Source organism: Schistocerca americana, chromosome 1 (genome assembly GCF_021461395.2).
Source record: "Schistocerca americana isolate TAMUIC-IGC-003095 chromosome 1, iqSchAmer2.1, whole genome shotgun sequence".
Taxonomy (NCBI): Eukaryota; Metazoa; Arthropoda; class Insecta; order Orthoptera; family Acrididae; genus Schistocerca; species Schistocerca americana.
In genome coordinates this window covers 312,356,412-312,375,618 of record NC_060119.1, presented here as the reverse complement: position 1 = coordinate 312,375,618, position 19,207 = coordinate 312,356,412, and the positions used below count along the sequence as shown (strand labels likewise).

Below are 19,207 nucleotides of genomic sequence, written 5' to 3'. Positions count from 1 at the left end.
ACATGAGCTACCTGTCTAATCTTCTGCATTCTTCTGTAGCACCACATTTCAAAATCTTCTGTTTTCTTCTTGGCTGAAATGTTTATCATCTACATTTCACTTCCATGCATGTCTACACAAATACCTTCAGAAAAGTCATCCTAACACTTAATCATATATTAAATCTTAAGAAATTTCTCTTCTCCAGAAATGCTCTTCTTTCCATTGGATTTTATATCCTCTCTACTTTGAATATCATCAGTTATTTTGCTTCCCAAATAAGCAAAACCTATCTACTACTTTAGCTGTCTCATTTTCTAATCTAATTTCCTCAGCTTCACCTGATTCTTGTCATGTTTTGTTGATTTTCCTCTTTATCCTTCTTTCGAGACACTGCCCACTCTGTTCCGCAGCTCTTCCAAGTCTTTTGCTGTCTCTGACAGAATTACAATGTCATCAGCAGACCTCAAGGTTTCTATTTCTTTTCCCTGAAATTCAAGACCTACTCCTTTTTTTGTGCTTGTTCAGGATACAGATTGAATAAAATAGGGGATATTCTGTAACTCTGTCTCACTCCCTCCTCAACAGCTGAATCCCTTTCATACCCCTTGAATATTATAAGTGTTTGCTCCTACTATCTTCAGAATTTCAAAGAGTATTCCAGTTAACAATGTCAAAAGCTTTCTCTTAGTCTACCAATGCTATGAATGTAGATTTGCCTTTCCTTAACCTATCTGATAAAATAGATATTGCTCATGTGTTCCTACATTTCTCTGAAAATCTTACTGATTTTCTGTGATGTTCACCTCTACCAGTTTTTCCATTCTTCTGTAAAGAATTTGTGTCAGTATTTTTCAACTATGACTTATTAACTGACAGTTTGGTAATTGCCACACTTGTCAGCAACTGCTTTCTTTGGAATTGGAATTACTGCATTCTTTTTGAAGTCTGAGGGTATTTCGCACATCTCATGTATCTTTCAGACCAGATGGAAGAGTTTTCTCATGGCTAGCTCTCCCAGGGCTATCAGTAGTTCTGGTGGAATCTTGTCTACTCCAGGGGCCTTGTGTGATCTTAGCACTTTCAGTGCTCTCTCAAATTCGTCTGCAGTATCATATCTGCCATCGCATCTTCATCTATGTCCTCTTCCAATTCTATACTCCATTCATGTTCATCTTCCCTGTATAGATCCTCTACTTACTCCTTCCACCTTTCAGCTTTCCCTTCTTTGCTTATTATTAGTTTTCCATCTGAGCTCTTGATATTGATATACTACTTCTCTGTTCTCCAAAAGTCTGTTTAATTTTTCTGTATATGTTATCTATTTTTCACCTAGTGAAATATGCTTCTAAATCCTCACATTTGTCCTCTAGCCACTCCTGCTAAGCCATTTTGCCCTTCCTATCAGTCTCATTTTTTAGACATTTGTATTCCCTTTCATCTGTTTCACTTGCTGCATTTTTATATTCTCTCCTTTCATCAGCTAAATTCAGTATCTGCTATGTTATCAAAAGATTTATAGTAGGCCTCATCTTTTTACCTTTTTGATATTTTGCTGCATTCACTTTTTCATCTCTTAAAGCTACCCATTCACCTTCTACTACATTCCTTTTCCCACTTGTAGTCAACCATTGCCTAATGCAAACTCCCAACAACCTATGGTTCTTTCAAATTATCCACATCCCATTTCCTTAATTTCCTGCCTTTTTGCAATGTTTTCAGTTTTAATCTACAGATCACAACCAATAAATTGTAGTCAAGAGTCCACATCTGCCCCTAGAAATGTCTTACAATTTAAAATCTGGTTCAGAAATCTCTGTCTTACCATTATATCATCAATCTGAAATCTTCTGGTGTCTCCATGTCTTACATGTATACAGCCTTTTTTCATGATTCCTAAAGCAAGTGTCAGTAATGATTAAATTATGTTCTGAGCAAAATTCTACCAGGCAGCTTTCTCTTTCATTAATTTTCTCCAGTCCATATTGACCTACTATTTTTCCTTCTCTTCCTTTTCCTACTATCATATTCCAGTCCCTCACTGATATAAAAATTTTGTGTCTCTTAACAATATGAATAATTTCTTTTACCTAATCATATATTTCTTTACTTTCTTCATATTCTATGGAGCTAGTTGACATATAAACTTGTGCTACTGTGGTAGGTGTGGGCTTCATGTCCATCTTTGCTACAATAATGTGTTCACTATGCTATTTACAGTAGCTTAACCCACATTCCTATTTTATTATTCATTGTTAAACCGATTCATGCATTATCTGTATGTGACTTTGTATTTATAGCCCTGTATTCACCTGGCCCGATGTCCTGTTCCTCCTGCCACTGAACTTCACTAATTCGCACTACATCTAACTTGAACCTATCAATTTTGCTTTTCAAATTTTTTAACCCACCTGCTCAATTAAGCGATCCAGCTGATCAGTAGAATGCCAGTTTTGTTTCACCTGATGACAACATCCTCCTGGACACTCCCCTCCAGGAGATCCAAATGGGGAACTATTGTACTTTCAGTATATTTTACCCAACGGGATGCCTCATTTAACCTAAAGTAGAGCTGCTTGCCCTTGGGAAAAATTATGGCTGTAGTTTCCCCTCGCTTTCTGCCATTCACAGTACCAACACAGAAAGGCTGTTTTAGTTGGTGTTACGAGGCCAAATCAGTCAATTATCGAGACACTTGCTTCTGCAACTACTGAAAAGGCTGCTTCCTCTCTTCAGGAACCACACTTTTGTTTGCCCCCTCAACAGATACCCCTTTGCTGTGGTAGCACCTATGGTACAGCTATCTGTATCACTGAGGTACACAAGCAATACCACCAATGGCAAGGTCTGAGATTCAGTGTACATCACACTTCTATTGGAAAATTCTGAAACAATTAGAAAACAGCCTGGAACATCAGATTTCATTGAATCAATTGCCCACCAATGCAGTTCACTGCACATGTTATTCCCCCTGTGAATGTCATTCACTAGAATGATGCCTGATTCTGTCAGTCTGTGTCAGATCTCACTTATCAATATATTCTTCCACAGTCCTAGAGACCAACGTTTGCAAAACTGAAAAGATGTCACATATAAGCAAGATCAGTGGCTTCTTCATAGCTGTAAGGCCAAGCATTTACTCCTGGAATTGTCCTTGGGAGCAACATTAGTTGTAATACAGTCCCTTGCTGCTGTTGAAGATACTTTCTAATCAGTTAACTAACGCAACATGATATAGACTGACTTTGCCTACTTACAGGCGCTGGTATACTTAAGTGATGGCTGATTTTACTGAGTTCCTGGCATTTCTTATTAACAGTAACAACAACAACATCAAAATGAGTTCATATTGATAACTGATTAATTTGCCTTTTTGTGCTTACCTACTTGGCACACAACTTACATGTAATACTGTCACACTGAGCAAATGGAACTGAAAGTCATAACTTCTAGCAACATAGTCTGTGTATTTGTGACACTCAGTGTGTAAAACAAAAAGAGATCCCTCTCAACATAAACAGATAAGTTTCACAAATTTTCAGTATGTAATTGACTTGCAGGCAGGTTTTTTTCAAATTTCTGTTGTTACAGGTAGTTAATTACATATATATGACGTGGATCTAATAGAGGTCTTTCTAATGAGGCATGAGTCTGTATGCAACACACTTTCTCAGTGAACCATCTACATGATTGTCCTAAATTCATATACTTAATGTTTTACATACAGTGATTTATACTTAACTACATTCAATCTCACAAATACATTTTGTTATATTATTACGCTTTCAGAAATTATTTTACTGCATAAAAGTGTTCTTGAGCTCTTACCACTTTCACAAGGTCCCCAGTGTTTTAGTCGAATTGAGGGTTGCTCTTCAAATTTACTAGCATCTGCTTTCAACTGACAAATGGAGTCATATGTCCTGTTATTTGTCCCGCATGCTTCACGTGAATCTTTACACATGCACAGAGACTCAGGCTCATCCTGTGAAAAGAATTTTGTAATTATAAATCAGATCTTTTATCCAGTGAAAGCCAATAGATGATTTAGAAAATTTAACAGAAAAGTCATATGTATTGCTAAGTGTACCTTTTTACAAAAGGCATTTTTAGTTCATTGTCAAGGTACAACAGAAGTGCTTGAGCAAAGACAGAAAGAATGAGTATTTATATCAATGTTTTAGCACTTAATAGCATGAAAGCACAAATCTCTGAGTTTCACTTTCTTCTTAGGAAAGATACTAAAGAATTTAATTAATGAGTGGCAATCCTGCAGATTGACGTCATCATGCTGACAGATTTTTCTATGTGAAATGTTTTTCAATTGTGTTTCCACATGATCAAAATCATAATTGACAGTTACTTCAAATATACATACATGTGACTGCACAGAATGTCTTTAGCAGAACATTGAGACAAAATCTCATGGCTGTTCAAAGTGTCTCAGCCCCATTTCTTTCCAGACTTTTGGCAAACTGTTATTCTCTCTTACCTTTTTAGTCAAGATTAGCCACAATGATAAATCATAATGCAATTCAGAAGTTGTCATAGGAAGTTCATCAGGACAATAATGTAAAAACACTGAAATTGCAGTTCATGATAGAGAGCTGAGACTACGAACATACAGGAAATAAATTGATGAGGAAAAGTGACAGTAAGAGATGAAGAGAAAGGTACAACAAAAGGTTGTGTATCAATACTGAAAATAATTAAACATTTAAGATATTAAGGGAAAAAATGAATGAAAATCAGAGACAAATGGAGATGTTTGACTAGACCTAGTGACACCATTTATTAATTAGACAGGTTGATGATGACTAAAATAAAATATTAAAATATTGTGAAATTTTTCAGTGTAAAATTATTGTGTGGCAGATTTATTGCACAAGGTCTTTTGCATAACTTCCCAAAAAAGGCAGCTGAGATATTCAAGTCTTTCTCCCCTCTCACTAGATGAGCATTCTTGACAAGAGTCAAGAAACATTTTAGGACAGTGATTCAGGATTAAATTTGTGCACAGTAACTACAAAATAAATCATGAGCTTATTGAAAACTTGAGAATTCATTTATTGTTTTTCTTTTGATCTGGCTTTCAATCAGTCTACACTGTGGAAGCTGCTGGTCTGATAGCACATTCCAAATGTGCAAGGCTCATCTTTTCTTCATTTCTCCACTTGTAGTGGTATTACCATGACTAAGGCTTTTGATGTGGAGTCATTAGTATTTCCTGTTCCAGAAATTAATTGAATAAATTGTAGGCTCTACTTGTTCCTTCTCAGCGATGATTCATACTAGCCTCTTGATATTGCCATGCTACTGCAAATTTTCGGCAGTTGCTATCCTTTATGTGTTGATCACGGCTCTACTTTGCACTGCACATCGTTTCAGCTTTTCTGTGACTTTTTAAATATGGAACTGGTGTGTACAAACTAATTGTATAACACTGTTTTACAAATTTTATGTACGGAAACCATTTGTATACTGATTATGTTTCATGTAAGAATAAAATCTGTGGGCTCGTATATTTGAATTATCAACTTTCTCAAAAAGGCGAATGTTTACAAACAAGGATGGTAGATTTGTCAGTTTGTTTATTGCAGCTGCTCTTGAAAGCCAATGTACAGCAGCCTTACAATGCATCACAAAAAAGTAATAATACAATTTTTGAGAAGAATGTAGAAATTATAGTCTTCTGTTACATCCAGTAACTCAAACAGTTGTTGGTGTAGTTAATCTTGAATCAAATATCTGAATGTCTGTAAACATTATTGCCAGCATAAGCCAATCGTTATTCACATTAATATTATAATCCAGTTCTATGCTTTTTTACAGTTCTTAAACATCTTCATGTTTCTTCATCTTTCTTCTTTTAGTTTTGGTCATCTGAGAACCACGTTAATACTCCTTTACATGCGTCACTCAACACTGGTACATGCCTTGTGTCTGTGAGATACACATTTAGTTAACTGAAGGAAGTTATGTTTCTGATTTCCCAGGTGAAAAAGTACACATACATCAAATTAAGAACGTTATTAATTAGGTAAATTAGGTACAAACTTTTAGTATAATCTAGTTCATAGAAATTCAGTCCAAAGAGTTTAACATGGCTAGTACTACTAGGACTAGTAAAAAAGAAACAAACAGAAAAAATGCCCCTAACAACACCCACCTACTTTTAAGAAATGTCAACCTGTATTACTTTCATCATTGTCATGATGAATTTTACAGTAACTTGTACAAAAATAGTCACAGTGTTGTAGGCATAAATATTGGCCACATCATTTGCTTGTGTATTTGGTTTTAGTTTCATCGCCCCAGCATGGTTGGCAGTGCTTTCATTTGTCGGCTTCTGTATCTGATGTTGCAGAGTTGCTTGAAGTTTGTGGTAGTTGATCTTGATGAAGCTCTTGAAGATGTAAGACCATAGTGCATGACAAGTGTGTGAGCTGTGATCACCTAATCTAGTGATTCGTTATGAGGTTGTGGGGATGTAGTATCACTGGTTCTTCCCCCCAATAATATCACTGTCCTACTACAACAAGAACAACTGTATCTTTGCCATATCAGTTCTCTTAGTAACTGCTCTATGCTACACACATTGTGGATACTCTGTGAGAATAAAAGTATTCATAGTAAGTGACTGGAGTGCAACTGATTATTCATTGTCGTAATTACCATGCCCACTCCCCTCTACCTAAAAGCTCTTTTCCCAGCACACTCAGGGAGTTGGCACATTTTGTCCATTCCCCAGGCAAATGACTAGGCTGTTTGTACCAGCTATGTATAGAATGATGTGAAAACACGGCCATCGGCCATCTTCTCGTACCTCTTTGGACACTGTAAGCAGAACACATTTTGTCAAACAATGTCCATACCAAGTTTATGTTACTATAATACGTAATCATTTCTGGTTTTCTTTTCTCCCCACTTCCTTCATCAATTGCTCCCTCCAAATCTATATTGGACATCAAGAGTACATTCTTTTTCTTGTGTGGCACATATGAAACCATAGTGCACTCTTTATTGAAAGCGGAGGTTTGCGTCCTCCCTCGGGCATGGGTGCGTGTGTTTGTCCTTAGGATAATTTAGGTTAAGTAGTGTGTAAGCTTAGGGACTGATGACCTTAGCAGTTAAGTCCCATAAAATTTCACACATATTTTTTTATTGAAAGCAAAAACGTTGGAGAATGCCTCTCTCTTTCTCAAATCCTTTATTTCTCTTGGAATTTGCTTTTGTTATTTTTCAAAGTCCCCACATAGGATAGGCCGTATTTTGTTAACAAGGTATAAAGCAGAGTAACATCACTGAACCAGTTGTTAGCTGACATACACTGAAGCACCAAAGAAACTGTGTATAGGCTCGTTTCAAATTCTATCGGGCAGATGGATGTGTACGGGTATGGAGACGACCTCATGAATCCATGGACCCTGCATATCAGCAGGGGACAGTTCAGGCTGGTGGAGGCTCTGTAATGGTGTGGGGCGTGTGCAGTTGGAGTGATATGGGACCCCTGATGTATCTAGATATGACTGACAGGTGACACGTACGTAAGCACCCTGTCTGATCACCTGCATCCATTCATGCCCATTGTGCATTCCGACGGACTTGAGCAATTCCAGCAGGACAACGCAACACCCCAAACGTCCAGAATTGCTATAGAGTGGCTTCACGAACACTTCCACTGGCAACCAAACTCCACAGTCATGAATACGACAGAGCCTATCTGGGATGCCTTGCAACATGCTGTTCAGGACTGATCTCCACTCCCTAGTATCCTTACGGATTTATGGACAGCCCTGCAGGATTCACGGTGTCAGTTCCCTCCAGTACTATTTCAGACATTAGTAGAGTCCATGCCACGTCGTGTTGCAGCACTTCTGCGTGCTCACTTGCGCCCTACACGATATTAAGCAAGTGCACCAGTTTCTTTGGCTCTTCAGCATATCGCGTCTTGACTTACTAAGTGGGGCAACCAGGCATTGAACAAAATCCACAGACCTGGGAAGGGCCTTAAGGTTGCGTGCTTGCGTAGATTTCAGTGTAAAATACATGCTTGAATCGACGTCAGCAAATATTTTATCTCCATATTTAGCTGGCTTCGAACGGATGTATTGAATAAAGTTGTACCTAGCTCTAAAAGCCTACAATTTCTCATCTATGGCGACATCTTCTACCACTTGATAACTCACTTTCCGTCCTTGACTAATTTTTCCAAAACGTCGCTGATAGTGGCGAGGCGATGGAGCGTCTTTCGCTCTTCCCAGTTTGCTTGTCATCGAATCTTACTTTTATCTCGGGTTCGTCGGTGTTTGTAGCGTCTCCGATACGTCAATAATTGTGTCAGATACTATTAGTATATTGGTTAGTGAGTATTACAGCTACTTCTAACATGCCGCCATCGGATCTACAGTCTGTTTTCCAGTATGGTCTGTGACTCTTTTTGCCTTTGCTACTGGGCCTGGGAGCTGTCTTATCAGATTGTGTTTACCTCTCCTCTTTTGTGGGTAAGATGTATTTCTCCATAAAACTGAATCCAGTGTTTATCTTTCTTGGTTTTTGAGGTAAGCTTAAGAGGTCTCATCGTCTTCACAATCAGGTGACGTGTTTGAATCACTTTGTTCAGTGTCAAGAATTCTCTTCGCGTTCTTGAACGCCTTCGTTGGCATCGGTGTCGGCTTCCTTCTGTGGAACCTCTGGAATGAGGTTTCTTTTTCCTTCAGGAAATGAAGCTAAAGAAGGTAGACTTACTTTGTCATCACTCTGGTCAAAGTCATCAGATAGATGTTGGTGAATTTGCCAGATGTCTGCGGGGTTACTGAAAGCATACTGTACTGATTTGTCGCCATTTTCGGAAAAACGAATTATGTACAAGTAGCTTGGAGAAAATAGAAGGGTAATATTTAAAAGCACTTACTTAAAAACACACGACGTATCTGTCACATACAGAAGTAAATTAATCGCCTTTCGTGGGTGAAACGCAAGGCAGCGCTTGACTAACTCGTTGAGGAACACATGCTTGAGGAATAGGAAAGAGGAAGACAACGTCGCCCTCGCGCGGCTAAACCTGTAATCAGACACGCTCAGCCGTGTAGTGAGATCCATAGCGTGTAATGGAGCGTTACTTTGGATCTCCTTTATTCTGATATTTACCCTTTTCCAATATTATTTCATTTTCATTCATTGCAGCCTTCTTCACTATGATTTTTTTGTGGCAGGATCAATTTTTTATTTAAACGTTGTCCTGTCGTAAATCTCTGTTTTTTATTCCCATCTAGTGTAGTTCCCATTACTGCTCTTGTTTCCAGTGTACTTAGGTTCTCTTGTTCACTAGCAAATTAAGTACCAGTACCTGATAGTCAACTTCCAATGGTCCATTCTAATGAGGAAGTGCAAGAATGCGGTCTTTCTTTTCCTGACTGTGTGTGAGATTCTCCCTGTCTGGCTGCGTAGTTCCTGGTTCACCCATTTTCTATACTGATGGTCTTCTGTTCATTGAGGTCCCAATATCCTTGTGAAAATCTTTCATTCCATGTGTTGCAGTGACTTTAAGTAATGCTGTTATTATAAGTTTCAGACTTCCTTCTGTGTATAAGGCCTCAAGGTGGATCATTGTCTGGCCACGTCTTAATTTTGCATTGATCACAAGATTCTTCTTATTTTATTTGTTCATAAAATGTTACAAAATTAGTGACCTAAAATAATGTTATTGCATACTACCACTAAGCTTCTTGAAGTAGTATCCTCTGGACTCTTCCGGATTCAAATTTGTGTCTTGAAGAGTTTGTGCAATACAGTACATCTTAAAAAAAGTTTGGATTCCTATCCATGAAGTCTTAAGATCAAAACGAAGTTAACTGTTTATGCTGAATAACGATACAAATAAGAATATTTTTCAACATACAAGTGAAGGTATTGTATCTATCAGCCGTTAGCAGCAATTCTGTGTGTTGTGTAACATACGAATGAAAAAGTGTTTGTGCCACGATTATAAATGCGAAAATTGGAACAAGGAGCAGAATAAAAAGGCAGCTGCAGCATCCAAATTACAGTCAATGTTTTTAAAGATTTACTAACTAAAGATCAAATATGTCTTAGGCCAGTCGAAACTGGACTAAAGCCCCAAAATTCCTGTTGTCATAAACAAAAATATATATTAGCTGAGGAAGCTGAGTGGTACACAAAATAAGAAACAAGCTACTGAACGATAAAAGGAAGATGTCGTTAAAGCTATATCAGGTAAGGAAAATTTTGTTAAGTCTGGAAATGCAGATCTGAACCAGCCGGTCGCCAGCAGTAAAATTAACAGTCAGGATAAAATTTTAACACAATTTATTGAAAGCGTTAACAAGGGTGAATCGTGTGGCGACAGTGGTGGTAGTATTAGAAATGGAAGTGACATTGTCGTTGGTGTTGATGCCGAAGTCGCATTAACCCTTTCAGACCCTCAAGCCGTAATCGCGATAGGCTACAATCCGACCTTTATCAAAGTCGGAAACGTGATGGTACGCATTTCTCCTCCTTACACGAGACATCACAACAACGTTTCACAAGGCAACGCCGGTCAACTGCTGTTTGTGTACGAGAAATCGGTTGGAAACTTTCCTCATGCCAGCACGTTGTAGGTGTCACAACTGGCGCCAGCCTTGTGTGAATGCTCTGAAAAGCTAATTATTTGCATATCTTCCGGTCGGTTAAATTTCGCGTCTGTAGCACATCTTCGTGGTGCAGCGATTTTAATGGCCAGTAGTGTACATAAACGATCTGGCAGAAAGGGTGGGGAGCAATCAGCCGTTGTTTGCTAATGATTCTGTTGTATACTGGAAGACATCTTCGTTGAGTGACTGTAGGAGGATACAAGATGACTTAGACAAAATTTCTATTTGTTTTGATAAATGGCAGCTAGCTCTAAAACCAAAAAAATGTAATTTAATGCGGGTGATTATGACAAACCACCTGTAACATTAGGATACAACTTTAGTAGTGTCCTGCTCGATACAGTCACGTCGGTTAAATATCCGGGAGTAGCGCTGCAAAGCGATATGAGATGGAACAACCATGTGAGGACTGTGGTTGGGAAGGCGAATGGTCGACTTTCGTTTATTGGGAGAATGTTAGGAAAACGTAGTTCATCTATAAAGCACAACGTACACAGGACTCTAGTGCGCCCTATTATTTGGAACTACTCGAGTGTTTGGGATCTGCTCCAGGTCGCATTAGAGAAAGACATCGAGGCTATTCAGAGGCTGACTGCGAAATTTTTTCGGTAGGTTCGAACAACACGCAACTATACATAGATGCTTCGGGAATCCCTCAAGGGAACGCGACGTTCTTTTCGAGGAATACTACTGAGAAAATTTAGAGTACCAGCGTATGAAGCTGACTAGAGAACGATTCTACTGCCACCAACATACATTTCTCATATGGATCACGAAGATAGGATATGAGAAATTATGGGTCATACGGGGGCATATACAGAGGGGTCTAAAAAAGTGTATCCACAGTTTAAAAGTCCATAACTGGCAAACTAATTGACGGAGTTGTCTCATCTTTGGTAGTGTAATAGTTTGTAGTTCCGGCAATCGCCACACAAGCGTTGTATTGCGTTGTTTTGTTTTGTCAGATGACAGTCGCCAGATAGTCAGTGTTTTGTTCTTAGTTGCACCTAGTAACTCGAGTCAACATGGGTGGCGCAAGGCTTACATTCGATGAAAGGAAGTCTGTTTTGAAGTGGTATTTTAAGTACGGAAATATTAATGAGATTCAACGGCAATGGCGAAATGAGTATCAAACAGAGCCACCGACACGTGTAACGATTCGTCGCATTCGAGACAAATTTGAGGCCGAAGGCTGTGTTAAAGATGTACACAAACAAAGATCTGGACGACCTGTAACAGTAACAAGTCCAGCTAACTCCCGTCGTGTGTTACAGCAATTCACTCGCTCACCACAGAAGTCTGTGAGACAGTGTGCCCGTGAAACTGGAGTGAGTCGCTCAAGTGTTCGGCGAATTTTGAAGACAGCAAAGTGGAAGTGGGACCGATGACCGTAGCAGTCTGGTCCCTCCAATCCCACAAACCAACCAACCAAAGTGCAAGTGCTACATCCCACGATTGCTACACGCAATGAACGAGGACGACCCAGATCGTAGAATGGGGTGCTGCGAGTGGTTTACTAACATGGTGTACAACGAAGAAGAGTTTGCAGAGATGATTGTGTGGTCTGATGAGGCACAGTTCGTACTCAATGGTACAGTAAATCGCCACAATTGCATCTACTGGGCCGCCGAAAATCCGAACGTCCATGTAGACAAAGCCGTGAATTTGCCAGGAGTAAATGTGTGGTGTGGGTTGTCATACCGGGGCTCGATTGGGCCATTCTTCTTTGACGGCACAGTTGCCAGTGAGGTGTACCTTCAGAAGCTACAGACATCCATTTTACCTGCCATCCGAGACTTTTATGGAGACGGAAGAGTTTACTTTCAACAAGATGGTGCCCCAGCCCACTACCAAAATCGTGTTAGGGCGTATCTCGACGAAAGCCTACCAGGAAGATGGATAGGCCATAGAGGTGCTGTGGAGTATCCACTACGTTCCCCAGACCTAACTCCTCTGGACTTTTACCTGTGGGGAACACTAAAGGACGTCGTTTATCGACATAAGCCACGCACATTGGATGAACTTCGAGAATCCATAGTACATTCATGTGCAAATATCCAACTGAACACGCTGCAGTCTGTAGTTCGTGCTGCAGTTCGGCGGCATCGTTTGTGTGCGGATGTTAATGGTGACCATTTCGAACACCTACAGTGATATCTTTAAGTTGGACTTTAAGCTACACTTTCACCAAAAATGAGACAACTCCGTCAATTAGTTTACAAGTTATGGACTTTTAAACAGTGGATACATTTTTTTTGGGCCCCTCTGTAGATATTCGTTTTTTCCTCGCTCTCTTTGCCAGTGGAACAGGAAAGGTAACGACTGGTAGTGATAAAGGGTACCCTCCGCCAAGCACCGTATGGTTGCATACGGCGCATATATGTAGTTGTAGGTGGGCTTTGTATGCGATTTCGTTTACAGGTGCACTGCGCTTTCCAAAACCCTTCCCACAAACCTAAGTCTTTCATGAAGGACGTCGGCACCACAGAATGCGTGAACCGATTGCCGGCAGCTAAATTGTCGCTGACGTAAGCTCCCACCTGCTATTTCCGCCCATGACAGTGGCGCGCCGTTTTGAGACGCACTCTCCGCCTTTAACTGGAGTGGGGTGAATGGGTTTGTCGGAAGTGGGTGGAGCATGCGCGCCAAGTCACCACGCGTGGACTGGAAGCAGCTGCTACCAGTGTTGCATTTTAGACACTTCAAAAATAAGTGAGTCCTCTGTCACAGTTCTGTACCAGTTGCGCGTCAGCCTTGGTTAACTCATTGCTCCTGATCCTCCAACACATTTCTTTACGCATCATTTTCTTTCTCGGCTATAATATGTATACTTTCACGCCAGGCATTTTCTTCGCATGTAACTGTCATCTATTGAGGAGTGTCTCATAAATTTACAGTCGTTGTCTCCTGAAGCAGCAGACATGAAGTCTTATGTTTGTGTGTTATCAGACCGTGGTCAAAAATTCAACTATCACGTTTGCCAGAAAAACCTGAACTGTTATACGTTTGAAGATGGACGTCAGCTATCCCACGAACGTCTAGTTTTGAAGTTTAAAGAATCAGAATTAAATAAGGAATCTACGAATATACACTACTTGACATTAAAATTCCTACACCACGAAGATGACGTGCTACAGACGCGAAATTTAACCGATAGGAAGAAGATGCTGTGATATGCAAATGATTAGCTTTTCAGAGCATTCACACTAGGTTGGCGCCGGTGGCGACACCTACAACCTGCTGACATGAGGAAAGTTTCCAACCGATTTCTCGTACACAAACAGCAGTTGACCGGCGTTGCCTGGTCAAACGTTGTTGTGATGCCTCATGTAAGGAGGAGAAACGCGTACCATCACGTTTCCGACTTCGATAAAGGTCGGATTGTGGCCTATCGCGATTGCGGTTTATCGTATCGCGACAATGCTGCTCGCGTTGGTCGAGAGCCAATGACTTAGCAGAATGTGGAATCGGTGGGTTCAGGAGGGTAATACGGAACGCCGTGCTGGATCCCAGCGGCCTCGTATCACTACCAGTCGAGATGACAGGCATCTTATCCGCATGGCAGTAACGGATCGTGCAGCCACGTTTCGATCTCTGAGTCAACAGATGGGGACGTTTGCAAGACAACAACCATCTGCACGAACAGTTCGACGACGTTTGCAGCAGCATGGACTATCAGCTCGGAGACCATGGCTGCGGTTACCCTTGACGCTGCATCACAGACAGGAGCGCCTGCGATGGTGTATTCAACGACGAACCTGGCTCCACGAATGGCAAAACGTCATTTTTTCGGATGAGTCCAGGTTCTGTTTACAGCATCACGATGGTCGCACCCGTGTTTGGCGGCATCGCGGTGACCGCACATTGGAAGCGTGTATTCGTCATCGCCATACTGGCGTATCACCCGGCGTGATGGTATGGGGTCCCACTGGTTACACGTCTCTGTCACCTCTTGTTCGCATTGACGGTACTTTGAACAGTGGACGTTACATTTCAGATGTGCTACGACCCGTGGCTCTACCCTTCATTCGATCCCTGCGAAACCCTACATTTCAGCAGGATAATGCACGGCCGCATGTTGCAGGTCCTGTACGGGCCTTTATGGATACAGAAAATGTTCGAGTGCTGCACTGGCCAGCACATTCTCCAGATTTCTCATCAACTGAAAACGTCTGGTCAATGGTGGCCGAGCAACTGGCTCGTGACAATACGCCAGTCACTACTCTTGATGAACTGTGGTATCGCGTTGAAGTTGCATGGGCAGCTGTACCTGTACACGCCATCCAAGCTCTGTTTGACTCAATGCCCAGGCGTATCAAGGCCGTTATTACGGCCAGAGGTGGTTGTTCTGGGTATTGATTTCTCAGGATCTACGCACCCAAATTGCGTGAAAATTTAATAACATGTCAGTTCTAGCATAACATATTTTTCCAATGAATACCCGTTTATCATTTGCATTTCTTCTTGGTGCAGCAATTTTAATGGCCAGGAGTGTATTACAGTTCCCAACTCATCGCCCCCGTAGGGAGAGAGGACGAAACTAGGCTAATTACAGCTCGCATAGAGGCGTTTAAGGTATCACTCTTCCCGCTTTCCATAGGGAAGAAAGCCTGAGTCACAGAAATATCTTCTGCCATGCATTTTACAGTGGTTTGCGCAGTATAGAGGAAGATACTCTTTTTAACGCAGTCATCTTTGTACAGTTTTCTTTCCTTCTTATATTACTCCTTTTGAAAAAAAATACTGATATACTGAATTACATTGTTTGCAAAAGCAAACTGCCTGGAGCTATCGCGTCCTTCGTGTTCATTTTTGATCAGCTTGCGCATCAGAAAAAGGAGAGCAAATGACTATACGCGGTTATATGTTATTTTGAAGCCAAATAATGCCCTATCCAGCAGGTATACTGCCTTTTCTTAATCATTGAATCATACTTCATTACGAGCTCTAGGCTCCGGCCGAGGTTGCTGTATGAGGCGTTTACGAGGAAACACATGCAGGTCCGTTAACGTGGAGACTTGAAATGACATACACTGTAGACTGTAGAGCGTAATACAGATATTAGATTAGATTCAGTTTTAATTCCATAGATCCAAAAATGAGATGATTCTCGTGGGTGTGCAACGAGTCAGAAAGCATAACATAAAAACATAATACATTTGAATATACCTCCCTCGGGTATGGGTCTCTGTGTTGTTCTTAACGTAAGTTAGTTTAAGTAGTGTGTAAGTCTATGGACCGATGTTCTCAGCAGTTTGGTCCCTTAGGAATTCACACACATTTGAACCTTTGAATATAATACTCAGTTACCTGATCATTTGTCAGTAAATTGTCAAAATATGTGAGTACATTACAGTAAACTGCAACTGGTAATATTTACAGAATTAATATACTGTCGGACTGAAACATCGCTTTGCTTTTTTAATAAATTTATCATACACAAAATTCTGTATCTTGACTGTTGTGACCTAGTGCTGTCAAAACTGAAATCTACCAGACATTTTTACTTAACTTGGTCTAGCAGTACTAGTTAATATATTCACCTATAGAGTAGAAGGAGGTGCCTATCAAAAAACCTTTAAGACTCTGTTTAAACTGTACTTTATCTGAAACCAATTTTTTACTAATTGCTGGCAGAAGCAGAAACCTCTAACAGTCATTTTAACTTTCTAATTGCACTCGATTGCGTTTGTCACCTTTAGTCCTACATCAAATTACGATTTCGTTTCAAAACCTTATGTGTAGAGCATTCAAAAGGAATTTTCAGAGTAGCACACGGGAGATATCTCTAAAATTCTGTAAAGCAAAGGCAGCTCCATTGTTTCTTTATGGAAGTGAATACTAAAGAAATGGCAGACCAGAACAGAAAGTGCAGAAAAGATAGTTCTTTAGAAACATGGTCCAAGGGCGTGCCCAGTAAGGAGCAAACGCCCGGTATATATACAATGAAGCGCCAAAGAAACTTTTCCCGTACGACCATTTCACGAGTGTACCGTGAATATCAGGAATCCGGTAAAACATCAAATCTCCGACATCTCTGCGGCCGGAAAAAGATCCTGCAAGAACGGAACCAACGACGACTGAAGAGAACCGTTCAACGTGACAGAAATGCAACCCTTCCGCAAATTGTCACAGATTTCAGTGCTGAGCCACCAACAAGTATCAGCGTACGAACCATTCAACGAAACATCATCGATATGAGCTTTCTGAGCCGATGGCCCACTCGTGTACCCTTGATGACTGCACGACATAAAGCTTTGCGCCTCACCTGGGCCCGTCAACATCAACGTTGGACTTCTGATGACTGGAAACATGTTGCCTAGTCGAATGGGTCTTGTTTCAAATTGTATCGAGCGGACGGACGTGTACGGACGTGTACGACAACCTCATAAATCCATAGACCATGCATGTCAGCAGGACCGCGCGGGGTAGCCGCGTGGTCTTAAGCGCCTTGCCACGGTTCTCGCGGCTCTCCCCGTCAGAGGTTCGAGTCCTCTCTCCCGCATGGGTGTGTGTGTTGTCCTTAGCGTAAGTTAGTTTAAATTAGATTCAGTAGTGAGTAGAGATCGAGAACCTCAGCTTTTAGTCCCATAGGAACTTACCACCGCCATGTCAAGCTGGTGTAATGTGTGCGGCGTGTGTAGTTGGAGTGATATGAGATCCCTGATATGTCTAGATACGACTCTGACAGGTGACTCGTACTTAAGCATCCCGTCTGATCAACTGCTTCCATTCATGTCCATTGTGCGTTCCGGTGGACCTGAGCAATTCCAGCAGGACGATGCGACACCCCACACGTCCAGAATTTCTACAGAGTGGCTTCTGAGTTTAAACACTCCCGCTGGCCATCAAACTCCTCAGACATGAACATTATTGAACGTATCTGGGATACCTTGCAACGTGCTGTTCAGAAGAGATCTGCACTCCCTCGTACTCTTACGGATTTATGGATAGCCCTGCAGCCTTGATGGTGTCAGTTCCCTCCAGCACTACTTCAGACACTAGTCGAGTCCATGCCACGTCGTGTTGTGGCGCTTCTGCGTGCTCGCGGGGGCCCTACACGATTTTAGGCAGGTGTACCAGTTTCTTTGGCTCTTCAGTGTATATCAATGATCTTCGCATACTGAGTTGGCATCCTGACCCCCACTACACACATGCGTGCGCGCGCGCACACACACACACACACAGACACACCAATCAATTACTGTATCAGAAGAAAACAAGGACACGTAATTTATCCTGACTAGTGGCAAGTACGAGGGTTGGTACTTAAATAGTGGCAACTATTTATTCACAACCAATACAAAAGAGTTACATGTTTGCATCTGTTACTGTCCTTCAAAGTAGTCACCAGCGTTGTGTATAACCCGTTGCCAGCGATGTGGAGCCAGCCGATGTGGCCGAGCGGCTCTAGGCGCTTCAGTCTGGAACCACGCGACCGCTACGGTCATAGGTTCGAATCCTGCCTCGGGCACGGATATGTGTGATGTCCTTAGGCTAGTTAGGTGTAAATACTTCTAAGTTCTAGGGGACTGATGACCTCAGATGTTAAGTCCCATAGTGCTCAGAGCCATTTTTGAACCAGCGATGTGGAAGGCGTAGTATACCGTTAGCAGAACCTGTTTTGTTGATGGTGCGAATGGAGCGGTCTAAGTTATGGTGATTCTCGTGTACGACTGTGATGGTGTTATCCTAACGTATTACGTTCCTCCATGGCAGACCGTCAGTGTACAGTATTACTGTTCGTTTTTGCTAATTCATGATAGAAATCTGTCAAGGACAGTACTTCTACTTATGGCATGTATTGGTTAGGAAAATGCACAAATGATGACTGATATCAGTCGAAATCGATTTGCAATAACATAAATAAATTATGTTTCCGCGACTGGTTGCTACATTCTTTATAATATTAATAGGTATTCAGCTGGACTGGAAGACTTGCTTTTATTTAATCCGGGTATATCTACTTCTAAGTTACCGATGGTGGCAGCTGTTCTGGGTTCGAATTCTGGAATATTTACTTCGTCTTCTTTGGTGAAGGAATTTCGGAATGCTTTGTTTAGTAATTCTGCTTTAGTAGCACTGTCATCGACAGCAGCGGTATTGATATCGCGCAGAGAAGGTATTGATTGTTTCTTGCGCTACCATACTTCACATACGACCAGACTCTCTTTGGTTTTTCTGCCAGGTTTCGAGACAAAGTTTCTCTGTGGAAACTATTATACTCATCGTACATTGAAGTCGGCGCTAAATTTCGAGCTTCCATAAAAGATCGCCATTCTTGAGGATTTTGAGTTCGTTTGTATTTGGCATGCTTTTTCGTTATTTCTGCAATAGTGTTCTGACCCATTTTGTGTACCAAGGGGTACTATTTCTTTGATTTCAAACTACATCTGGTCTACTCTTACCGGTATATTGTTAATTTGGAAGGAATCGAGATTGTCACTCAAGAAGACGTCAAGTAAATATTTATATAATTTTTTGAATAGGTATATTTTTCTTTTAATCTTGGAGGATTTGGGAGTTACATCATTCAGTCTCGCTACGACAACACTGTGGTCACTAATCCTTAT

At 41.1% G+C, this 19,207-nt stretch overlaps 1 protein-coding gene across 1 annotated transcript in view; it reads right to left on the bottom strand.

Moving 5' to 3' along the window:
- LOC124596451 (insulin-like growth factor-binding protein-related protein 1) overlaps positions 1–19,207 on the bottom strand; it is a 151,910-nt gene that overhangs the window by 46,223 nt on the left and 86,480 nt on the right. Inside the window, exon 2 of the mRNA XM_047135588.1 lies at positions 3,808–3,964. Within this exon, the coding sequence (XP_046991544.1) occupies positions 3,808–3,964 (157 nt within the window). The remainder of the gene's footprint in view (positions 1–3,807; positions 3,965–19,207) is intronic.